The sequence below is a fragment of the Rhinolophus hipposideros genome (assembly GCF_964194185.1).
Source record: "Rhinolophus hipposideros genome assembly, chromosome: 11".
NCBI classification, from domain to species: domain Eukaryota; kingdom Metazoa; phylum Chordata; class Mammalia; order Chiroptera; family Rhinolophidae; genus Rhinolophus; species Rhinolophus hipposideros.
In genome coordinates, this window is record NC_138057.1 from 47,825,185 (window position 1) to 47,846,366 (window position 21,182).

Below are 21,182 nucleotides of genomic sequence, written 5' to 3' on the forward strand. Positions count from 1 at the left end.
TGTAAAGGAGAACAAATTATAACTGGAAGCTTGCTTGGCAATCTTGGAATTAGAGCAAGGGCACTTAATTCTGTACTTAAAATGTTAAATGGTATTAAGCTAAGCTTGCCTGACGCATCCATCTCCATAATTGAAGTGCCTTCACAAAGGGAATGCAGAACTTGAAGTACTTGGCCCAGATCTGTGTCCCCCGGATGGACACTCCTTTTTTTCTCCTTCATTCACTGCCCAGCACCAATTCTGACTGACACATTCTTTCTTTGGAATGGTACCTTTAGCCAAGTTTTAATGGTACCTTTAGCCAAGTTTTGCTCAGGCCTGGGAGCCTTTCAGATTCTTTAAAGTGATTTTGCAAATCTTTTCTCTGAAATGCACTAATTTTATTGTATGGAATTTTATTAGTAACTAGTTTTTTAAAAGAACTATTTGAACATGATAAGAAATGCAAAGGAGTGTATCATGAAAAGTTAGTCTCACTTCAAATCCTTCAATCCCTCAGCCTCCTTCTCCAGTAGAAACTTTCATTTTAGTTTGTGTGTCTGCCTCCAGAATAGTCTACTCACATAATGAGTACAAATGAGTACACATCTATGTCTTTTTGTTTGTACACAAATGGGGGAATATATATACCTTTTATTTAACTATACCCACTGTTCTGTGTTTTGGTCTTCTTTTACTTAACAATGTATCTTAAATATGTCCCTCTATCAGCATATGTACCCCAACCTTCTTTTTTTTACAGCCCCACAGTGCAGTAATCCATTGAATGAATCAATTATATTTTACTAGCTTCCTGTTAGAATAGGCTTGTGTGCAAGTTCTTGCACACATGCATGATTTTATCTGTAGGAAAAGTTCCTAGGATTTGAATTGCAGGGATATTTGAAAGACATTTGTGATTTTGATAGATATTCCCAAGTTGTCTTCCAAAAAGGCCACATCATTTTATTCTGCCCCCAAACTAGAAGCACCTATTTTTCCACAGCTAAGCCAATACTATTAGGTTGGTGCAAAAGTTATCACGGTTTTTGCATTTATTTTTAACCTTTCAAACTGCAATTACTTTTGCACCAACCTAATATTTGTTATCAAACCTTTTGACCTTTGTCAATCATATTCTTGGGAAATAGTATCTCTTCATTGTTTTACTTCATAATTCTCTAATTATGATCCATGTTGAAAGTCTTTTTATATGCATGTAAGTCATTTGTATTTCTTTTTCAGTGAACTATGTTATCATATTCTTTAGCTATTTTCTTTTTCTGTTGGTTTGGTGGTCTTTTCAGAACATTGATTCATAAAATCTGTTTAGCAATAAGAACATTTATACTTTGCCTAATGTTTTGCTTGTCTTGTGATGCTGATTACGGTATTTGTTCTTCTCCCCTTTCTCCTCCTTTATCTCTATGGCTTCTACATTGTAAATGTGGCTAAAAAGAGTCTTCTCCTCTCTAAGAGTATAAGCCTCCTATATTTTCTTTTGCTGTTTTTACTTTTTCATGCTTTTGTATTTAAAGCTTTGCTCTATTTGGATTTTTAAAATATAAGGAGCGAGGTAGCAAAAAAGTTGTTTCACTATTTTTTGAAGATAGATAATCAGCCAGTCAGGTCTCTTGACACCATTGCTTATATAATTCAACCTTTCCATCGCCAATTTAAAATAATAATTTGATTGTATACGAAGATCACCTTTGTATTTGGACCTATTTCGGGACCTATCCTATTCTGTCAATCAGCTTGTCTATTTACATGCCAGAACTAAACGTTTTTATCTCTTAAAGCTTCACATTACTATTATTTTTCTACTTGAAGTATCAGTCTTACTTACCAGTCTACACTTTCAGAATTTTCAGGATTAGTCTTACGTGATAATTTTTCCATATGAATTTTAGGAATTGCTTGCTTAGCTCCACCTGCATTGTCTTGGTATTTCAAATGAAAATAGCACTACATTTATATATTTAAACAAGTCTTAACATGTCTTAAAAGCTATGCCTCCTCAAAGTCAAACCTCTAGGCTGTGTCTTGACCATGTGCTGTGATGTCTTATAAAACCCTGTGTTTCCCAGGCCCAGCACAGGTCACTTAGCATCATACATGCATGCTGGCTACCTGTCTGTACACACCACTAGAATATACACTGCATGAAGGCAGGGACCACGTGGCTCTCGCTCACTGTTCTTCCCCGGCACAAGGCACAACGTCCTGGATCTCCACGTTACACACATCACCATGGCCACACATACGTCCCTATAAATCTCTCATTTAGAGTTCCAAATAAGAGTATTTATTAGTTGTTCTTTGGACTGCCAATATGTAAATTTCTAGACATGAATTTTATGAAGTCATCAGGTTAAGATGTTTCTTTGAATAAATAACCTCTATGGAATTAAACAGCACAACATCGGTTCATGCACAGTAAGAAATCAATTTATTGTAGAGACATGGCATTGCTGGAAAGGAAGAAAGGCAAAGCTTTGATGAGGCAGGCTGATTCTGTATCCAACAGGAAGGAGTGACAGGGAAGCGTTGGGAGGATGAGGGCAAGTAGAGGAACAGAGATGCACAACAGGCCAGCTCAACAACAGAGGTAAATCCAGGGAAAGAGATTCATTCCAGGGACATCTGATTCCAGCAAACAAATGGGTCTAATGAGAAAGAGTTGTGCCTTTTTGTGGTGTGATAGCCAATAATGGATATTCCTGTGGATCAATTGCAGTTTTCCCTGTGACTGCATTGAGGGTGCTTTACTTAAAAAGTGATTCTGGTGTGAGATTCAGACGCGATTTATTTTTCTTGTGATATGCATGGTAGGGACTGTTTTTCTTTTTCCCTTACAGAACTGCAGACATCAGGGGGTACAAAAAGATAGCATGTCAGGTGTCAGGTCCGGTTTAATATCCCATCTGATATATATACTTTGTGCCTTTGCAATCAAGATGCATTGGGCTGGTCCTATGAATGTTTCATGGAGTTTCCTTTACATTTATAATAGTAACACTATCAGTGTCTTAGAAATTTTGATAGTTGTTTGCAAAACAGATCATAAAACAACTGATAGACATATGAGATTGAAAGGCTTTTAAAAAGTGTGGAGAAGTATATAGGTGAACAGATTGTGTTGAATAATCCAAAAAGATAATTCTCCCTCCATATAAATAACATTCATTTATTTTGTGTTTACACGATACAGTATGTTCATAATATACATACAAATGAAAACAGTCTAGACTCCATATATATAATGAAAGTTAAATTTAAAGAAAGGAATGGGCATTATAGAGCCAACATATAATATTTAACTCTGATGAGAAGTCTTATTTTTGGTTGAGTCATTGGCTCTCCTGGTAAGCCTAGGTGACTCTCTGGGATTTAACTTCTTAGCCATCTCATTTATTCTTTTCAGAAAATTGCTCTCTCACCAATAAAAAGCGTCTGCTGGAATTTAACTGCCTGGCATCTTGAAGGTGCTCTCGAGCCTTTTATTTACCTCAGCCTACCCTAGAATCCATTCTGTCATTACTCTCCTTTCATTGTATTTTATATCTACATTTCAGAAGGTAATAGATCTTTGTTGACAAAGTCATTTCAGCTATGCTGAAAGAATTGACTATTTATACATGTGTGTGTTGATTGATTGATCAATTTATTCATTCATTTAGTGAATTAGTCAATCAGCAAATATGTTTTGAACATGTCCTCTCACCAGGCAGGCAATTTTCTGGGCCCTAAGTGACAAGACTTAGGCCAGCGCTTACCATTTGTATGGTCTGTTGAAGGAAACTGACGGAGGTTCGCAGTCAGATAGATCGGTTCTCTCCACAGCTACGTGGACAATCCATCCTACACGTCCAAACCCCATCAGCACCACAACAGACAGTAGCCTTGGACCTCCCCTTCCCCCACACTCTTGTGCTAAGGACACGCACATCCATAGCATGACAGGCCCTCAGGAGGACAGATCTGCAGAAAAGGCCTACACAGTTCCCGGGAGTGCACTCAGGGTCTTTGAGTAGGGGATTCTGGGATCCTAGTAGGTCAAGAATGGAAGGTGTCATTTCCAGGTAGAAGCATCCTGTTGGCCCTGTAGTCTCTTTGCCTCAGAGAGAGGAGCTAAGCTAGAGGAGTGCCAGAGTCAGGGCCTCTAATGTGCCTAGGTCCACTGTCCAGAGATAAGGGCACAAGGGATTTGCGCCTCTGCCTTGTATCTGGCTTCTGCCTCTGGTACTTTCGTGCTATGATGATTCTCTGGAATAGAGGAAGTACAGGGCTAATGCCTTGGGAGTATGAAGTGCGGTGGCCAGGATAGCTAGACCACTCGTCCCACTGCAGTGCCCCCTCTCTTCAGGGGAATTCCCAAGCGTGGGGTCCATGTTTCCAACAAGGGCAACACATGCAGAATTCCTCTCCTGACTCATGTTAAAAGCTTTGTAATATCACAAACACAGACAGACCAGCAAAGCACAGGACTGTCCCCAGCAATGAATGGGGATTGTTAAACATCAGCAGCTACCAGCTTCCATTTTTCTCTCTTCCCAGCAAAGATTTTATTATTGCCCTGAAAGGTCTATATCTGAATGTGATATTTTAAGAATAAGCTCATTATGGCTGAATTCATTTTTTTTTTTACTGGCACCCTAGGAAGATCTTAGGATTTTGAAAACTGTGCCTAATAAGATCCTTGCCTCATTATTTTTTTTCCTAATCAAAAAAATCACTGAATATGTCAATTGCTGAGCATAGGTGGATCTACACATGCTTTTTTCATTTTCTTAGGGACTTTGTGTAAGGAAGTGATACAGGTTGTGAAGCAGGATCATTTGGTGGGTTAAGAGCTTCACTCTGAAATTTGTCTGTCCTTGCTACGTTGGATGAGTTATTAAAGCTCTCTGTGTCTCACTTTCCCCATCTGTAAAAGTGGACAATAATAGAACCTTTCTCATTGGGTTAAAATGAGCTGATGCATGTGAAATGCTTGTACCAGTTCCTAACACATAGTAAGAGCTTGGCTGTTAGTTTTTATCTTTTGGGTCTATCCTCACTGTATTTTGAAGGACTCTATAGGGCTGGGGGAGGACCGAAAAGCAAAAGAATCTGTATTGAGTATGGCACTGGACAGGCACAGGGGTTAAGGGGACAGATGTACAAGTGTGTTGGTTCTCTTTACTGCAGCCATGATGTGCCCTTTCATTTGTTTGCTTATTTCACTCATCTTGTGGGACCTGCGTGCTCAGCGGATTGAGATATTGACCAGTTGTGGGCTGAGCAGCCATGGGTCAGATTTAGCCACTGATTCAGGTTGTGGTCTTTGTTCTACAACTTTATTTGTTCAGTAGTCTTGGTCCATTTCATTTATGAGGCTTTTTACAACAGTGCCCCTGGACTCTGGAGGCTATCAATCAGTTTGCTCTCCATTTTCTCTAGTCACTGTCTTCCTCATCCTTTACATGCAAAGCCTTTAAAAAGTACATGGATTTTTTTCTTTTTATTAAATTATGGTAAATACACATCTTAACCATTTTTAAATGCACATTTCAGTGACATAAAGTATATTGAAGTTGTGCAACCAACACCACCATCCATCTCCAGAAGTCTTTTGATATTGCACAACTGAAACCATATTCATTAAACAACACCCCATTCCCATTCCTAGCTTCTGGCAACCACCATTCTACTTTCTGTCTCTATGAATTTGATTATTCTCAAAAATATATGTCTTTTTAAACAATGATATACCTTGAATTAAAAGTTTTTATAAGAGCTTCGTTCAGGATTTTAAAAATCATTTGCACTTTCTTTCTGCAAAGTAACTGGTGTTTTTTGTGGCCTTACACAACCACTTCTGACAGGGATCTCTTGCCACCAGTTTTTTTGTAGTTTAACCCCAAAGAAAGTAATTTCTAACCTTCTATAAAAGTGACTGAAGGTTAACATGTGAAGTGAAACCAGTGAAGATAAAATTGGAATTGTTCTTCATATTCTATTGGTCTCCTTACTCCCATAGCCTATAAATGTTGGCTGAAAAATTGTGCCAAAATCAAAACAGACCTTCACAGAGATCCTAAAATTTTACCACTTGAATCACTCTCTTTTCTTGACATTATGCCTGATGCTCATTTTCTTCTGTGCCATGCTTGATCTACCCTGAAGTTGGAGCAGAAATATCAGATCCAAAAATTTTCTTTGTATGGAATGATTTGGCCTGACTGGAGGCCAAGAGAGTTGAGAAGTATGCTGTGCTGTGATTAGTGCTGATTTGAATGCTTCTTAGAATTCTTAATGCCTGGGCTAATCACTGAAAGTTCGTCTTCACTAGTCAGAAATGAAACGTAGCAGGGTAAGAGGAAAAGACATTTTTTAAAAACGATAATGTATGTGATAGATTGGAGTCACAAGAACATTGCACTTTTTTTTCTAATGATCATTCATACTGAAACACCAAAAAATCATGGGTGAAATGATTTACTAACTCATTTTTTGAAAACAACTATAAGGTAATCCTATAGTATCAGCATATTAGTCATAATGGCCACTGAATTTGTATATTAGAAATGTAATAATTAATCAGTATTTGAATAACTGATGGTAATTATTTTATACAATAAGGTTAATAATGTGAAAATGAGAGGGAGGGAATGAGGAATAAAAAAAAGAGAGACATGAACTGCAACTAACTCTAATGGTTGACATAGTTGCTGTAACTGAGCACAACAGTTGTTCTCAACTTCCTGGCAGGGAAAAGAGAAGCTCATTATTAGGAAGAAGAATGCCTACTAATTCCACAGGAACATGGCACTGTGTTCTGAAAGGAATTTCTTTGCAGGGACAATGAGTGATGTAATTCACAGCTTTTATGAAAAATGCAGAAGTAGATTTCATTTCTTCTTATTGAGAAGGCCAGTGAAAGTTGGGGGAAGTGACAAGGATATCAGTTCTGCAAGGAGGCTAAAAGGGTCCAAAATATAATCTCCCAGTGCTGTACTTATAAAATGGATCCAACGCAGGGTCTTTGTTTCCCATCCCCACACACCATTCGCAGAGTCAGGCTTTGCTAGAAGCTGGGCTGTGCATGATTTAAAGTTGTCTCCTTTGACCAGAGCCTGGAAAAATTTTAATGTCGGTTGCTGGTTAAGGCCAGATATATTCTCTTTAGAAACCAGGCAAGCAGATGGTGGGGCTGACATCCTTTTACAAAGACCAAGCAGCCTGGTCTGTGTGCTGCTCCAGGTGGAAGCGACCCCATCAGTGGAGGAAGATGAGCTGTGGAGGTAGCAGCGGGCAGATCCAGGCTTGCAGAGCAAGTGGCCGTTTGACTGCACCAGAACATGGACAGATGCTCAACTGAGACCGCAGGGTACCACCCACAGGGCACAACAGAGAGGATTTTAATCGAGAAGCTGTTAGGGGCAGGTGTGACCAGCCGGCTTCCCAGCCAGAGCAGAGGAGAAACCCCCTCAGGTTCCCAGGGTGCCCCCAACCCTGAGAGGGATGGCCCCTCATAGGTCTGCCAAGATGAATTAGCTGCAAAGTGCAACCCAAGTCACACAGTGAGCTGATTCATGTTTGCGATGGTTTTATATTCACCGATGTTAGAGGACATCTGCCCAAAATAAAAATTTTGGCTTAAACGTAGCTTAAACTTTCTTCTTGACAATAGTTTGGTATCATGACCATTTTTCTCCTGGGTTTCTTTTTCTAATATTGTCCAATGGTGTCGTGGTACATGTTTAGTTACTTGTCTTCTCATTTGCTGTGGCTGGTTATTGGAACCTATCGAAAGATCTGAGAGCTAATGTGAAATACATACTGATATTAAGTCAATTAATTGGAAGGAAAACATTTTTGGGGGTAGGGGGTCAGGAAAGAACACATTTGTTTCTCCTCCTAGGGACTTATTTACCACTGTACCAAGTATAAAATTACACTTGGCTATGTCTATGTCTATGTCTGTTTTAGTTAGTTTTTAACAACAGAGGAAGTTTCTAAAGGTTCTGGAACAGGTAGAAGTAGCTTCTTTTAAAAAGTGAGATATTTTTATTGTGGCCTGTGTGTCACTTTATTGGATGAAACTTATTTTAGGAATCTCTGTGCATGGAGATGACATTTCAATGTAGGAGAATAGTTGGAACATGGAAGTCTCAGAGGAAATTACAATCAAGAATTACGCCAGGTGTCATGAAATTCTTCTGTGGGCCAGTGAAATAGCTGAGGTTGGTCGGGAATGTGACCAACTGGAAATGTGCCCCAAACCCCCAGGGACAATGTCAGTCAGCTCCCCCTGACTGTTGCCAGGAAGAAAAGCTAGTCACGTCTGGCAGAGACCTTCTGTTTTGTTTTTTTTTAAGAGAATATGGGAATTTAGGTTTCTGAAATGTGAAATCTTCCCATTTTGTAAATTTAGTGGCTAATAAGAAAATATAGAAAAATAAAGGACCCTGTATTGTCTAGATATGGGCTAATATGCTGTCACTGTGACTTCTGGTCAACCAGTTTAGTAAGGTTTACATATCACATTATTTGTAGGCTGGGGTACAATTCTAAGTCTGCATGGGAGGTTATTATTTAAGTCAAATGAAACTTACACTTTTCCTACTGGAAACTTACACTTTCTAAAGTTGTAGAAAGCCAACTTTAAGGTATTTTTTCAGAATTAATTTTTCTGGTCATAAATTGTAGTGTTTCTTTTTGGGAACCACCTTGTTGATAGAGGTAGATAAGAAAAAGCTACATAAATACTCAGAGAGAAACCCAGAGTACAATTTTTTTCTTCATAATATTTTGCTGAAGTTTTCTTATAATTTGTGTACTGAAGGAAACTGAGACGTTATCAAGTTCATATTTCCTCTCACAGATGTGGGCACTGGAGGCAGGGTGAGATTAAGGTCACCATGTAGTTAGTGACTAAATCAGCCCTCGAACCTTGCTCTTCTGATCATTATTAATAATAATTAGCATTAACTGAAGTCCTCATTTGTCCTAGAGCAGTTTTCTAATTTTTCCAACCACCCCATGTGGCAGTTACCATTGTTACCCCATTTTATAGACAAGGAAACTGAGGCATAGGGGCTTACCCCAGGTCACGTACCTATTAAGAGGTGATGCTAATGGAGTGTGTTTATCCCTCACACTTCACCACTTATTCTTTTCCAGGCACTTGAATTCTTAAATTCCCAGGGTAGTTGGCTATTCTAGGAAGCTGCAGTTCTCGGAGCTTGGCATTGTAGAAAATCCGAAGAAGACTCTTCATTTATCTCCTATTATAGCTCTCTGTAGATATAACATATGAGAGCATTCTGTAAAATGTCCTCATTCCTTTTCTTTGACTGTTGTTTTTAGGCAGTGATTATTTGTGAAGGCCCATTTTGCATAGATGTTAGAAGATATTCCCTATTGAAGGTGCAGGATTTACCAGTCCACAGTCCTAGTGGTGTGGTGCAGTGTCGATGTGCTCAGAAATCAGAGGCAGGTAGATCTGGGTTCCAGTCCTGTTCTGGCAGCTATGTGACCTTGGGAAAGTGACCTGACATGACTGGGCCGCAGTTTTCTCTTTTGAAAAGTGGAAACAATCAAAGTGCTCTCCTGGTAGTATTGTGTTAACAGAGACAATCCCTGGGTACCCCAGTGCCTGGCACACAATTAGCACTCCATAAAAGGGAATTGCCAGTGCTACTTCCAATGACCATGGCCAAAAAGAAGGTGGAAGTGCTGATGCTAACCAGCATGTGCTAGGAGGCGGTTTAAATTCAGGTTTTGAGCATGTTTGTTTGGTATTCTCTATACTCATGTCTTCACAGTTGGGGGTTGTACCCTCTTTTAAGAATGGAGCAATATATTGAGAAGTCCCTATTTTGAGTCCTGCTTTGACCCATCATGGATTGACTTTCAAATCTCTTTCACAGCATTTTGTTGAGAAACTGAAGCTTCCTAGTTGTGGACTCAGGAACAAGGATAATTAAAAAAAAAACACAAAAAACAGATTATTATATTCTCTATGATGGGAATTTTATGATAGAGAGGACCCTATCAGAGTTGAAATGCCTCAGTCCATGGCTGTAAGCCTAGGCACAAATCACAGTCTCTTGTGGTGTTTGAGTTCTGTCTACTTTTATTATATTAGCTTATTTATTTATTTGGTGGTGGGGATCAGGGCTGGGCAGGGTAGTGGGAAGTGATTCCATTTTGAAGAGTGGCCATTAGAAATATTCACTGATGTTTCCATTTATTTCTCATGCATTGCCGAAGTACAGTTCAGTATAAGCTAAAGGGAAATTCTATTTTAGAGCAATACTGCGGTTAAGCTAATACATGCGAAGAAAAGATGCATTAGAAACCACTCTTTGTTACTTGGGCAGATTACCTGGAGGAATTTTTTGATAGGTTTTTAAAGCCAATGTGAGATCTTTTAACATGGAATGAGTACCCTTTCTAGGAACCTGTAATTCAAAAACGTTTCTGTGAATTTTTCCTAAAATTACCTCTTCTCTCTTCTTTTCCAAAAAGCCACTGATAAGCTTTTTGTTAAGCCTGAGGAGAGGAAATTCTTCACCCTCAAGAAAGTGTCTTAGTGAAGGTTCTAGATGTCAAGTTGAGACTGGAGAAGCTTTGGTAACAATACAAAATAAAATGGCAGATAGTATGGACTTCGCTTATATTCAGAATCTTTATCTGTTGACTTTCTGATCTATCTACAAGGCCTGACCTTCATTGAAGCTTTCAGTGACCTGCCCAATCATATCTTGTCATTCCTTCCACTGTGCTCTTGCTGTCCGGGTGCTGGTATCTCTGCTTGGAACTGTCTCTTTTCTGCTCATCAAATACTGTTGGCAGTAGCACTGTCCCCAGAGAGCCTCACCTCCTGCAAGGTCAAGAACTATGGATCTGAAGATTCCTGGAGGCCATTTCTAGCCTTAACATTATTGAGGGGTTTAGTGGCAAATAAATGCTCATTTTACAAGGGCAATTCGTTTTTATATTAAAAAAATAGATAAGTACAATAGTTGGTTTGAATATGTTGTATGCCTGTGATCTGAATTCACTGCTAGATTGGTCAAATTTTGTTTTCAAAATTACCTCTCTCTCCTCCTCTGTTATTGTCTTTACTTTGTTTCCTTGTTTTCTACAGGATGAATGAAATCATTTTCTATTATTACAGTCCTCATTTAGAATTTATTGTTCACGCACATGTGTGTAGGTGTCTGGTCTTTCCAGTGGGATAATAAAAACTCCAAATAGAGGATACCTGGATCTGTTTGACTGCTTAAGTCAGCTGATATTCTGTGAGTATCAGCTCTGTGCTAGGATATGGAGATGCAGTGAGATGAATAAGACCCCTCCATTTGAGGAGCTGACAGTTCACTTGGACAGTCGATAGGTTCATAGAAATATACAATTGTTGGTATAAAGGGCACCTCCATTTCTTCTAATTTTTAATTACAAAGTTAAGAAGTACAATAAATGCTTTAAAAAAGCTTGCCAACTGATGGAATAAAAATGTTCTGGTTAGAAAAAGTTTTTTTGGTGTTGTGTACAAATCAAGCAATGTTTCAGATGTTGTAGGGTTCCAGAATAGATATAGGCAAATTCGTTGAGATGGCCTTTGAATATGGGATCCAATTTTTAGGGCAGTAGATAGTGGTCTTGGAATGTAGTAAAAGTGAAAAACTACAGTAAAAAACAATATTCATAATAATATGAGATCTAAGCAAGAGTTCCTTACATATGGATTTGAGAACAGAGGAAAGCATATCTGAACAAAACAGGATGGTTGATGGACAACAATGATTCCAGAAACATTGCTGATGGAGGGATGGGCCAGAGGGACTGAGAGGCCAAGGAGGTGAGAGAAATTCTTAAGGAGTGTCAAATTAAATCCAAATTCACCAAGTCTCCTTGTCACTATTCAAAGTCTGTTGACTTGCCTAAAAGAGAACGAAAGCAACACCTGCCGGTTAGAGGGGCAGAAGCTTAGTTTCCCATGAAGAAACAAAGTTCTGTTGAATTCATATGAGATTCTTATCAAGCATTGGGACGTGGGCACTGGGGGGATGACTTGTGCCTTAAAACCCCTGGAGCCTAACTTTTCCAGAACAGTGGGCATAGTTAAGGGTTATGGAGAGAAAGCTTTTGAGAAAGACCTGTGCCAAAATTCTGGGCTTTCCCGTTGCTTCCTTGGGAATGAAACCCTTCTTGGATGTGTGTTTTATAAGGAAAGCTAGACTCAGTAAAAAGTGCTGAGAGTTTGACAGCTCTTTGACTGGAGTGATGGAAAATGGTTTTCTGGGAGGGGAAAGCCTGCTTCATTGCCTGTCGGTCCATCTTTTACTTGCCTGCCCTGGACTGGTTCTTCCTCTCTCCTTCCTGACTCAGGGTTGGTCTCTGCAGCTGCTGCTTTTCAGAGCAGTGGTAGTGAGATGAGAGAGCTCAAAAGGCCTGGTGTTGTCAAGATCTCCTCCTAGAGGCACATGGAAATCACCAGTAGGGGGCAGCCCAGCATGCTCCTTAGTCTTCTGGTTCCTGTCCAGAGGCTGTGGGGCAGGGAGCAGAGGCTTTTCGACTTTTGCCTTTTGGGCGGTCTAGAGAACTACAGCTTGAACCCAGGTGTATTTGTCCACTGAGTAACAAGCCCTGGAGTCCAGCTTCCCTGAAGTCATTTCACTAGTATGGCTTTCTTTGTCTCTTTCACTGCTTCCCTTCTTCTCTCCTTCCTTCCCTCCCCTCTTCTCCTTCCTTCCTTTTCTTCTTTCCTTCTGCATAAATTTTTAAAATGTAAAAATATATACAGATAACAATAATTTCATGTACTTATATCCAGAACTGACACTTTAACATTTTTGTCTTTTTAGATACACGTCTTTTCTCTTTTAATAAAAGAAATAGTGTAGTAGTTTTATAAAATACTTGAACAGTTTAAGTTTCTTTATCCCAGGCCCATTATCCTTTTCCAAGGTGAACGTGCTTGCAATCTTTTTATAATTTACAGATATACTTAACTATGAACATTGTGTGGTTGTTTTCTCTGTGTTTTTAAAAATTTGCATGAATTTTTTTATATGTATATATTTACAGTATGCAATTTGGCCTTTTTTCGTTCTCACTTAGCATGAAGATCTCTTTTCTGCTCAAATATAAAGATCTGTTTCAATCCAACTTATGTATTTAACACACCTTATTTTTTCCTGTTTCTTTTTTTAATATTAAAATTATTAAGGTAACATTGGTTAATAATATTATATAAGTTTCAGGTATAAAACATTATGATTCTGTAAACCCTGTGTACTCCATTGCGTGCTCACTACCCAAAATCTAGTTTCCTTCTGTTACAATATATTTGATCCCCTTTACCTAATTCTTCCTCTCCCCTCTGGTCTTCCCCATCACCATTCTGTTGTCTGTCTCTATAAGTTTGTTTTGTTAGTTTGTTTGTTACTTTTTGTTTTATATTCCATATCTGAGGGAAATCATGATTTTTGTCCTTTTCCATCTGACTTATACTACTTAGCGTAATACCCTTAAGATCCATCCATGTTGTCACAAATGGCAATATTTCATCTTTTTTTTATCGCTGAGTAGTTTCTTTATTGATGGACACTTGGGTTCTTCCCAACTTTTGATTCTGACCATAAATATAATGGATATTCTTGTATATGTCTCCTTGTGTGCAAGAATGAGAATTTCACTTGAATGAATACCAGGAAATGGAAATACTGGGCCATGAAGCGTGCCAATTTATAATTTTCCAGGATACCGGCACACTGCTCTTCAAAGTAGTTATACCAATTTACACTCCCTCTAACAGTGTAGAGAAATTCCTCACAGCCTTTGAAATGTTTTGTATTGTCAGACTTTAAACATTTTGCCACTTTAGTGGGAGAGGAATGGTATGTCATTGTTTAATCTACATTTCAGATTCTTTTGGGGTAAGCAGCTTTTCATATGTTTTTTGCCATTGAAGTTTCCCCTCTGTGACTTGTCCCTTACTAGCTTTACTGGCATTCTCTCTACTCCTCTGATGGTAGCTAAGGAGAGTTTCCTAGGGGTTCATGACCAATTTATAACCAGCAGCTATCTTGTGGGCATCTCTGCAGATGGCAACTTATAAAGGGGAATTCTTGGCATCTTGGAGGACACTTGCCAACCTTTTAATCCAGCTCTTCTGTTGATGTTTCCATTTTGACCTGGTGAAAAATTCATTGTTTGTCTAGGACATTCCTGCCTCCACAGTGGAAGAGTGACCATTTTTTTCATAATTTCTTATGGTTCTTTTGTGGTTTTCAGCAAAATCTCCTGTCTAGTCTTAGATCCAAGAACAGTTATGCTTTGCTTAACGTCTGACTTATTTTCATCTCATGCACACTATGAATTTACCACTTACCACATTCCTTCTTTTCTTGGGCATTGGTGACTAGAAAGCTTACATTTAAGCTTGTGGCTTTTTCCTAATAAGTACATGCATTTTTAAACCTAATTCCAGCTCCGTTGGTATCTCTACCTTTGCTTTTCATTCTCCTATGCCTTCCATTTTTATTTATTCTAGCTCATTGTATTTTATTGAGTACAACTGGTGAGTTTTTAACTTAAAAATCTGATTACAAATGAAATAAAAATAAGATAAAGGGCATAAATAAGTAAAAGAAAAGTTAAAGATAAATGATTGGTGCCCAAGACATTGATTAAGCACCCACTGAGTGTCAGGCCCCTGTCATGAGATACAGTGATGATCCAGGTAAAGAGAGCTGATGTTTTCATAACAGTGACAGCCACCATGCTAGATTAGCTGTAAGGAGTGGACAGCCTTCTCTGGAAGTCCTGGTTGTGACTCCAAAGGAAACCCTACCCACATTATTTACCATTTTTTGCTGCTGTTGCATGAAAAATGCATTAAAATTTAGGGCTCTCTGGAACACAGTTCTTATTGGGACATCATTTAGAAGAAGACGGTCACTGTGGTCTCTAATAAAAATGTTAGTGGAATGAAAATCTCGGAAAATGTATTTAAGTGAGATAATTTTGAAACATTCCGTAAAAACTCTTGATGCTGAAAATTGTTGGAGCATTAAGTTGGAGTCTTAAAATGTTTCTTTCTGTGTGTGGTAGAAGGAGATAAGGGAATGCATCCTTCCTGCACATCTGTTAAGTGCCAGGCCCTGAGTCTCTAGGAGAACCAAGATCTTTGAGTGGAAGATGTCGTCCTATCTTGGAGGACGACATTGCATATTTCTATGCAATGGAACAATGTTTATGTGGGTCCTTTTAAAATTATTTTTCTTTGGTGTAATTTTGTTCCCTCAGAGTATTTACTTATTTTATTTCTAAAAATTGTTTTCTAAAAATGGGTACCAAGGATTACATTAATCTTTGTCATTTTTTTGGGGGGGGGGTTAGGTAGCTGTATCTTCTCCCCCATTAATCATTTAAAAATTTTTTTTAACTCATATTGATAACAACAGGGTTATATATTTGTTTTCAGTGTCTTAATTGGAATATATCATGTACCATAAACTTTTTGAAAAAGAAAGGGAAAATTCATCCTAGCTCAACTTCTTATAGTTTTTGGAACTCAAATGTTGCCCATGCATCCATCCATCCATCCATCCATCCATCCATCCATCATCCATCCATCCATCCATCCATCCATCCATCATCCATCCATCCATCCATCCATCCATCCATCCATCCATCCATCCATCCATCATCCATCCAATCATCCATCCTTTATGCATTGAATACCTACCATGTGCAAAGTACTTTACTAAATACTATGGTACATATTAAGAACTATGAAGCAGGATCCAGTTGTCTTCAAAGAGGCTGTGATCTAAGAAAACTGGGTAGATAGATTTTCAAATAACTGTAGCACAAGGAAAGTCCATGGAAGCAATTTCCAATAGCTGAGTGTTTGTATTACTAGGGATTTTCTTGGTTTTAAGTGACAGAAAATCAGATCAAACTTCTGTTAGTGACATCCAACCTCAGAAATGAATGGATTCAAAGGCTCAAGTAACATTTTTAGGATTCTGTCTCTTTATATATCTTTTAGCTTTCTTTTCTTCTGTGTGCTGACTTTTATCTTGGACAGTCTCTTTCCTTGTGGCAAAAAAAAATTCCCATGGAAGCCCAAGGCCTGCATAATCTTTCAGCCATGATTCCAGAGGAGGAGAGAGACTCTCTTTGTCCCAGCATTCATGTATTTAATTTTAAGAAAGATTCTCGCTGGTCCAGTTGAGGTCACATGCACATCTCTAAGCCAATCATCATGGCCAAGGGAATGGAACTCTCTGTCCCGCCAGACTCATCAGTTTACTCCTATATTTGAGGGTTTGGAGGGTGGGGGAAGAGGAAGGTTCCTATTCGGGTCATGTGGGATTTGTGGAATGTTTTTCCTGAAACACTGGTATTAATTACTGACAAAAGCAGAAAGAGGGGCTGCTGGGCTAGGAAAAGAGAAAGTGAGGAAGGAGGGAGGGAGAGAGAAAGAGAAAGGAGCAAGGGAATCTGCTTCAGTGTTTTAGGAGGCAAAAGGAGGGCGTGACTGCTTCTCTTGAAATGTGAGCAAAGATGTAATTTGTCTTGATTGTGATGATGCCAGCATCCCGTCCGTGGCTGTCGCCATAAGGGTGAAGCACTTTTGAGAGGCAGAGGATGCATTTCCAAGTTATTTTCACCTTTCTGCACAGGAGACACCATGAAAAGGGAGGCAAACTGAAATTGTTAGTTGAAAAACTGACAAAAGATTAAGAAAAAAATGAAACCTGGCGAACCTGTCATTGACTGTGAAACTTGATCAATCATGTTTTGTTTTTTTCCTCAATCACATTCTGACACCCCTAGCCATATATATATATATATATTTTTTTTCTTTTTCTTTTTTTGTAATGGTGTGATTAAGTTGGGTGGGGAAGAATCACCTTGAGCACCCTGGTGAAGTTGGGTGGAAGTTCCCCATTCTTTTATGTACTGCCTACGTTCTGAGTCACCGGTTATCACTTTCTGCTTTTTTTCTTTTTTTTTGCAGTTACATTGCAAATCAGAAAAGGTTAGAAATCATCAACGAAGATGATGTTGAAGCTTACACAGGACTGAAAAATCTGTGAGTACTTAGGACTTGTGTACTTTATTTCAGAACTTTTCCTTATGCTCTATTATAGTTAGGCAGACATTCATCGGTTAGTTCTAACATGTATGCAATGATGTGTTTTCATAGGACAATTGTGGATTCTGGATTAAAATTTGTGGCTCACAAAGCATTTCTGAAAAACAGCAACTTACAGCACATGTAAGTAAAGGATAATTCTTTTGTTTCCCACGACCCAATTTGTTCAGTATTTTCCCCCTCTGTTTATTTTCCTTCTTTTCTAACTCTAAATCCCCCTTTTAAAAGTTGGTATAGCTGTGACAATAACTTAGAAACACTAGCTTTGATTTCTGAATAGCTTCAGAGGGGTATTAGAACAGCTTGATTATTCCCTTTCATGAGTTTCTGGGCCATTTCCATCTTGGACAGAGCAATAGGCCAAGAGCAAGGAGTCTGATGTGAAAACTATGTTCTGGTACAGCGTCCTTGATTCTTTTCCTTGGAATAATGATGTTTCCTGAAAGACATCAAACCAATGGAATTGAAAGGAACTGACTTGGCCGTGGCCTTTTTAGGGAGCTAAAAATTACTAATGCTTTCCTTGCTACAATGGAACCTCTTTTGAACCTTCATGTTCCCAAAACTGTCTGTCATGATTGATAAAAGTGGAGAAAAATAAATCATGAGGCATACCAAAGGTTCAGACAATTATTAATAATAGCAAATGCTTTCCCTGAAGTCATATTGAGGCTATGTCAACTGAAGTCAAATTGAAATAGGGACAGTGGGAGCTCATAGGTTGTTTGCTGCTAAATCCTGGTAGATTATGACACTTAGTCCATAAGGTGTGGCCTTCCTGAGAGGTTTCTTCATTAAACAGAGGATCATCCCCTCCTAAGCGTAGATTGGTATCCCCATACCCCAAGTTTCCAATGGGACCTTCTTCCGGAGGAATGTTGCCTGCATTTATTGGCCCTTTTGTGCTTTGCAGATTCTCTGTGATAATGCAGATTCTCTGTGATTCTCTGTGAAAATTCTCCAGTTTACTTCTAGGACTCTTCACTTGCATTATCTCACTTGATTTTTCTAAAAACTGGTAATAAAAATAAAACTTTTTTATTCCCATTGCATGGAGATAAAATCACACCGAGGAAGTTGTTGGACTTGCTCAGGTCCACAGATCGAAAGTGCCAGAATTAGGACCCCTGGACTCACTCCTGGCCATGCTCTTCCAATAAGAAATATAATTTGTGCCATCCTTAAAATTTGAGAGTCAGTCCTTCTTGTAACATTTGTCCTCTTTCTTTTTTGGGGGACAACAGTTCCCCGACTAATTTTCATGCCAGTTATAAAAGGAAGCATTTTCTGAGAGCAGATTGCCTGAATTCTTTATGGAAACTTGTTGGTATTATGAAAAACCTTAATTTCGTAAAGCCAGTACAGTGACTTCATATTTTATAGGTGGCATTAATGATGAAATCAATTTAAAAAGAAAGTCTGTAGAATTAAGATAAAAAACATTTGGCAAAAATGTGATAAAACTCCAAGGAACTTGATTAACACATTTCATTTAAATGCTTTTTGGCACCATCTCTGTGGTTGGTTTGCCTGCACAAATCTGATGTCTGCGTAGGCCTTGATAGCATAAACAAAAGACAAGTTGGATGGAAGAAAAAGGCAAAATGCTCTCTAATGCAATCACTTAAATGTAATTAATGACCTTGGTGATTAAGTTCTGGTATTTTCATTACAGCTGACTTTAGACCCGAATTACTCAACAACTGCTTTTTACTGGCTGTTTTACCATCTCACTTAAGACCTGATGTTCTGATTTTTGTATAGTGGTCTATGGCTAATTGTAGTTTTACTAATAGATGTATTTATTTCTTTATTATAACTCATATTTTCCTTATTTTTTCTGTTACATGCTATTTATATGAAAACAAAAGCCACCTTGTATAATTTTTTTCAGGGTGATATATGGTAGAATAATTTTAATGACATTCTTTGTGTTGTAAGAAGTACCATTTGAAAAGAAGAAACCAAAGAGATGGGCATATCCTATATAGTTTCTTTAAAAGCCAATAGTCTGGAAGTCCTATCATTGGACAAACTGCAAAAACTCTATTGATATGGGTAGGCATATTTACATAGTAAGGAAGAACGAATGCAGGCAAGTATTCAGTTACGAAGAAGTCGTGAAATGTCAGTAAGCTTCATATATTCATGTGGTGAAAGAGGCTCCTAATCACCAAAATGTGAAATTAAATTAAATAGTTGGCTTTTGAGAATGGCAGAGAGGGAGGAGGGAATGAAGTCAAGTGTTTGACTTTCCAGACCTTAGTACCAACCTCTGTTTATGATTGAGGACATGGGGCAATTGGCTTCCTGTCCCCTGATTGACCACATGCAAACTGTGCTCTTACCTGGAATATCAACACAGTGGGTGACAGTGAGTTGGGAAAGAAATGTGCATCAGAAGTTGTTTCTCTCTGTCTCTGGGATGTACTGATTGTCTCTGTGAGTTTCCCCAAGAGTTTCAAAATGTGCGCAAGAGCAGTCTACTTCACGTGGGTTTTAAGGAAATGCAGATTGGCTCCTGTCTCTCACTTTCAGCACTCCTCCCTCTATGCTGTGCATATTTGTCATCTCATGATGACTCTCCAGAGCCCTTGTAACTGGTCACTGAGTTTATTTTCTGGTGCTTTAAGTCCTGCCTGACCCCTGAGAACACAGAGACTGTGAGAAAAACCAGGATTTGTGTTTTCCAAGGGCTTTGCAGAGGTGCTAATTAGCTCCTTTGCAAAATCCTATAATCAAACAGTAAGAGGATTGTTGATTTTTCCCCCCTTCCTCCTCCTTTTTGGCTTTTGGCCCCAATAATAAGTATGGTTCATAAAACTCATCTTGTTCTTTGGAGCATAACCCCGCTCTGGGCTGTGCTGCTGGCAGTTGGACAGAGGCAGCTGCTCCTGGTGCCGGCTCGCTAGCTGACCGGAGAACCTTGACAATAAGTGTCCTCTTTCTTTGCTTCCTCTCTCCTTGTTCTTGGGAGGAAGAGCAGGTTCACCCCCTCACCCCAAGGATGGGGATTTCTGATGGACATAAAACCATTAGTGTCTCCAGAACTCTGGAGAAGACAGGCAGATTGACTTTTTAGTATATTGTACTCCAATAAGAGACACTCTTAATTCACATTTCAAAAGAAAAGATTTATGTGGGCACATTTTTAAACTTTCTAGTGGAGTATCTTTTCATGTGGGTGAGCACGTTACACTCCGTGTGAAAAGAGAGAAGATGCAAGCATAGAAGGAAGAGGGCACCCTTGTGAAGGTAGGGGTTTGGGTGAATGGAAATGTCAATAGAGAACAAAAGCAGGGAGTGGACATAGGCATTCTTGAATTATGAGGCATTTTCTTTATTCATCAACTAACTAGCCTTAGCTCCTGGGTTTAAACTCCTCTCTGAAGGTGACTGGTGAGATATCCCAGGATACTTCAGCTAGTGATTCTGTTGAGCTCACTCACACAACAAACTTGGCTCAGGTAAGGGCCCAGGATTACTGTTCCCCTCAGACCTCCCATTTTTATCAGACTCACAGCCCAACAACACTCACTTTCCTGAGAAGGAATTAGGTACTGAAAGGTTCATTGCAATTTGTTGAAGGCTTGGCTGTTTTTGTCAAATTTGTTTGTTTCATATTCATGTTATTTACTAAACACGTGGTTAGAGTACCAATCGTTGGACATTTTTAAAATAAATACAACCAGTAAACAAATTCACAGATAGAGTCAGCTGCCAGGATTATGGCTCAGAATTTCCCAACCGAAGATTTCATGGTATTGATTATTAGAAACTGAAACTCCTGCCTATTGAATAAAACTACATGTTTGAAACATATCAGTAAAATCAGTATTAGATTTTTTCAATCACAAATATGGCAGTGTTTCATTGGTTGGTCCAAATCTTAAAATGATACGCCGCTAGAATAAGTAGTTCAAGATAAAAGCTGACATAGTCTTTTATCTGATTTTTTTGTTGTTCTCTTTATGGAATTATCTGGTTATTTAGAAATCACATATAAACAATCTCAACAGAGTTTATCAGTCAA

At 38.7% G+C, this 21,182-nt stretch overlaps 1 protein-coding gene across 8 annotated transcripts in view; it reads left to right on the forward strand.

Moving 5' to 3' along the window:
• NTRK2 (neurotrophic receptor tyrosine kinase 2) overlaps nt 1–21,182 on the forward strand; it is a 317,905-nt gene that overhangs the window by 13,449 nt on the left and 283,274 nt on the right. For all 8 annotated transcript variants that reach the window (XM_081067304.1, XM_081067305.1, XM_081067298.1 and 5 more), the window contains 2 exons: nt 17,012–17,086; nt 17,201–17,272. In XM_081067304.1, coding sequence (XP_080923430.1) covers nt 17,012–17,086; nt 17,201–17,272 — 147 coding nt within the window. The remainder of the gene's footprint in view (nt 1–17,011; nt 17,087–17,200; nt 17,273–21,182) is intronic.